The sequence below is a fragment of the Gavialis gangeticus genome, unplaced genomic scaffold, assembly GCF_001723915.1.
Source record: "Gavialis gangeticus isolate Ggan-Ray unplaced genomic scaffold, GavGan_comp1, whole genome shotgun sequence".
Lineage (NCBI taxonomy): Eukaryota > Metazoa > Chordata > Crocodylia > Gavialidae > Gavialis > Gavialis gangeticus.
In genome coordinates this window covers 10,613,543-10,617,803 of record NW_017729015.1, presented here as the reverse complement: position 1 = coordinate 10,617,803, position 4,261 = coordinate 10,613,543, and the positions used below count along the sequence as shown (strand labels likewise).

Here is a 4,261-nt window from a genome sequence, read left to right as displayed (position 1 = left end):
GACTTCACTACCTCTGTGAGCTGACTTAAGAATTCCTGGCCTGCCATTGTAAGGGACCACACATGGTGATATGGGAGGTCCCTTCTAGTACCAAGTACTTGGACCAAGATTCAGTGCTGCTGGGCTGCAGGTTCATGATCAGGGAGTTTCCTCTGACTGCCAGGTTACTGCTGTTTTCCCCAAATGACTGTTTCCCTGGTGCCCTGAATTGCTTTATGAATTTTATGAGGTGTGTCCCTTGCCCCAAGCGCTTACAGTTGAACACGGGTGCAAAACTGCATAGGCCTGAGGTGTGGTTGGGAGGAGATGGGGTGGTGGGGGCGTTGAAACCCATGGGGGTCATTAATGAAGGTACATCCAGGCATAAAGCTGCTACACAGGAAGCAAAGGGCATAGGTAAGTGGTAGAAGAGCATAGGTTGGCAAAGGAGGACCCTGAGGGTTGTGTATTGTGGAAGTGGTGACATTGCTGATGTAATAGTGCAGGGGAGACATCTTCCAGAAGCAGACATCACCTTTAACCTGCTTTCCCTCTAGACAAACAATGAACTGGAGGCACAGCGAGTAGCCACAGAATTTGCTTTGCGCAAGAGAATCCGGGAGCTGGAGAAAGCCTACGATGAGCTCAAGTGGCAGGAGAAGAATGTAAGCCTGGCCTCTGTCGTGCTGTGATGATTTTGTAACTGATGGTCCAGGAAAATCAGAGACAGCCCTGGGGTATCAGTCTAGGAGTCCTAAAGCTACTACCCCAGGGGCAACCCTAGTGAATGAACCTTTGGCACAGATCACCCAGGGATGAGGTAGATTGTCCAACACTTGGAACCTCGATGTCAGCTTTGGGGTGTCTCTTTAAAAGCTGCTTTTCAGCAATCGCTTCTATGTGTGCGAGTCCAAATATAAGGATATGTTTGTTGCAGGGATGCAGAATTGTGTTTCAGCTCAACAAATGCACCTATCCCCTAGTGCACACTTGGCAGCCAGGCCTGCCTCAGAGCTTGACGGGATGGCTGAAGCTTTTGCTCCAGTGTCCAGCACTGTTGCCAGAAGCAGTGCTTTTGGATTAACTCTGAAGTGGGAGGCTCTGCTTGTTGCAGTGGTGTTGGAATAATTAGCTGAATCGGGATAGCTGCAAGCTGTGTAGCTGCCATTTTATCCTGGGGATAAATCATTGCAGCCTAAATAGGAGCACTTCAGTACAAGCTAAAGCCCTCATCTTGAGCACTGAGTGTCTGGTGTCATTTGCCCTTGTAAGACACCTTGGGCAGTTGTTGTGTATGGATGTGGGGGATAAGCCATGTAAACCCAAGGCATCCCAGCCACTGCTGCTCTGGAATACTTTGCTAGACAGAAACATGGAGATGATGTTTCTTCTCACAAATGCAAACTGCTTATTCCATTCCAGGGGATAGTCCTTGCTGTTCAAAAATAAAGAGAAACTTTGTTTCCCAGCTTGATCCTGCAAGTGCAGTGAAATGTAATGCGGGGAATTAGAGACTATTTGCAAACTCTTTCTGAGCCAGCACAGCTTAGTGCCAAGAGTGGCAAATTGTTCCCATCTGAAACCTATCTGGTGGCGCACGTGTGAAATCACGGAATGGATCACAGTTCACCTTACCAAATCTACCATCACAATTGATGCTCAGTGGCATCTGCAAGTGGAGAGCCCAGTTTTTGGCCTTTCTACCTTATCCTTTGGTCTCATCCACAGTGCTCCTTAAACAGCAACAGCTTGCCCTGCCTGGCCAATGGGGAAATCTGGTTTGTAAGCACTGATGTCTGCTATGCAGGGAATTTGAGCAAAAACCCATTAGCCCTTGCTTAAAAACCATTCCTAGCAATGTAAAAGTCCAGCAGTATGAGGTCTTCATGAGCCCTGCTGGTTTCCTGTCTCAGACCCCAGGTGAAATATTCATGTAGCCAGGATTTGAGTGCATCCTAGCTATGGGTGTGGGGCGGTAACATTTCCTTGTACTACGTGTATTAATCTTCAGACCCTGGAGGAGATTGCAGAGATGGAACAGGACATTCGACGCCTGGAGGAGGATCTCAGGAAGAAGATGTGGGATCTCAAGCTGGCGCACACTCGCCTGGAGACCAGAACTTACCGCCCCAATGTGGAGCTGTGCCGGGATCAGGTACAAATGAGCCTGCAGAAGTGGGGCATCCTGAAAGCCTGCCAGGAGGGATGGATGTGGGCATTGAAACCTAGATGGAATTGACCAAAGCACCTTCATGGCTCTGAAACAATCAGTCACACTGCAGTGCAGACTAAATGGAAGCCAGGAGGCAAATAACGAAAGTAATTGGGGGTCATTCATACAATAACTTGCATAGAAACAACGGAGGTAGGTAGGTTAAGTAAAGAGGAGCCATGGTGACTCTCAAGAAACAGGATCAGCCCTGTTAACCCTGACTGCCTTCTCCTTTTCTCTGACTCCTAGGTCCAGTATGGGTTAACTGATGAAGTGCATCAGCTGGAAAACACCATCGAGGCCCTGAAGCAGAAGCTTGCACAGTCACAGTATGTTCCAATGTGATGTGGGCAATGTGCAGTGAAGGGAGGATGGCGGCAATGGCAACCATACCAGAAGGGCATAGCCTCACTGGCTTCCTCATATTTTTAGCAGCTCAGGTCTCCAGACATGCCAGTTGCAGGGGTGCCACAGACCGGAAAGATTGGGTGTATTGGGGGTTGGGAACATACAGCTTGTAGAGTGGATCCAGCCCATACCCGTGGGGCTTTGGCAACATTCAGGCCTGGGTGTTGGGCGGCTTTTTGCAGCAGTCGCTTTTCTTTGCCATCACGGGAAAGTAGCAGTAGTGGTTAGGGTCCTAGTCCCTGCCCATCTGCCTGACTGATCAAAGTTGGGACACTGGCCCACAGCCCAAAAAGGTTGTAGAGCTGGGGTCAGGGGAAACTTGCAAATTTAGTCAGGGGGTCTGACTAAATTTGCCCAGAGAAGTATAAAGCAGGAAAACTCTGATGAAAGCAACAGAGGCGATAGAAGTACAGCCTTGCCTTTGTGTGGGGATTCCCAGTTTATGTCCCTTGGATGTCACATTCCAACAGTATCACATGGGCTGGCAGTTATGGGGCCCAAATAATAACAGTCCGATATGTCGAGATCTTCCCTGGAGCTGTGGGGTTTGTGTTAGCTCTAATGGAAAGGCAAAAGCTCTGTTGACTGTTTTGCTGTTAGAGAGCAGGAGACAAGCTCTTTTTTCGTCCGTCTAAGGAAGAGCAAGTTGACTGGCATAGATGTAACCTATACCCTCTACTTTGTTTTCCCAGGGGTGCCTTAGATGCTCTGTATAAACACTTGTATCGCATCCAGACAGACATCAGCTACAAAGCCAACTCCCTGATGCTGGACAACAAGTGTATGGACAGTAGGAGAAAGCTCACTGTTCCAGCTGAGAAATTTGTGCCAGAGGTTGACACCTTCAATCGAACCACGAACCGAACCCTCTGTCCTCTGAAAAGCAGGCAGCTGGAGCTGGCTTAACTTCCTGGAAACAGTCTTGTGCAATGAGCCACATGAAAGATAAAGCTGTTAGTGACTCTGCTCCATACCAAGGAAAGCTGACATCTGTGTTGTGTTAGAAAAATGTTATTCTCCTCCCCTCAATTTGTTATATAACTGTCTGTCCCCTTGTATGATGTCTGTGGCCTCCTTCACTCGAGGAGCACCGTAAACAATAAAAAGGGTCTGTCCTCAAGAGCAGTTGTCATCCAGCAATGCTGGAAGCATTTCATGATGATTGAATCCATGTAGGCTCTTCAGTATTTTAAGTCCTTTAAAGTGTAGGCTGTGCTCTGAAAAGGGACTGCTCAACAGTGGCACCAGTCCAGATCTTCTTCCTGGGTGTATTGACTCAGATTTGCTTGCTTTAATGATTAAAATAAAATTGGAGGGGTGTGTGTGTCCTCACCCTTCTGTTAGTCTTGCAGAGCTGATGAAGCTACAACAAAGGAACTCTGGAAACCCTTCTAGCTTTTACAGTAGCAGCCTAGTTAAAAAAGATGTAATTGCATACTCAGTTCCGCCCTTGGTTCTTATTTGTATACCAGTAGGGCATGCAGCATGCTATGTGTTACATGCTTGCAGCCTGGAAGACAGGGTCACCTCCCCAAAAGCCTGCATATTAAAGTTATACTTTTGCTACCAGGATCAGTATTTAGCTTGCTGTCTATCTCCGACTCACTGATCATCATTACAATTTAAAGGTGTCTATGCTGCTTAGATATGAGAATATGACCC

The 4,261-nt window shown here is 47.6% G+C and overlaps 1 protein-coding gene across 1 annotated transcript in view; it reads left to right on the top strand.

Annotated features, from left to right (window-relative positions):
- The window catches only part of TEKT2 (tektin 2), a 16,971-nt gene extending 13,232 nt beyond the window's left edge, over nt 1-3,739 (top strand). Inside the window, exons 7-10 of the mRNA XM_019512205.1 lie at nt 537-644; nt 1,991-2,134; nt 2,441-2,520; nt 3,292-3,739. Coding sequence (XP_019367750.1) covers nt 537-644; nt 1,991-2,134; nt 2,441-2,520; nt 3,292-3,505 — 546 coding nt within the window. The 3' untranslated portion in view covers nt 3,506-3,739. The remainder of the gene's footprint in view (nt 1-536; nt 645-1,990; nt 2,135-2,440; nt 2,521-3,291) is intronic.
- Nucleotides 3,740-4,261: the final 522 nt, after the last annotated feature.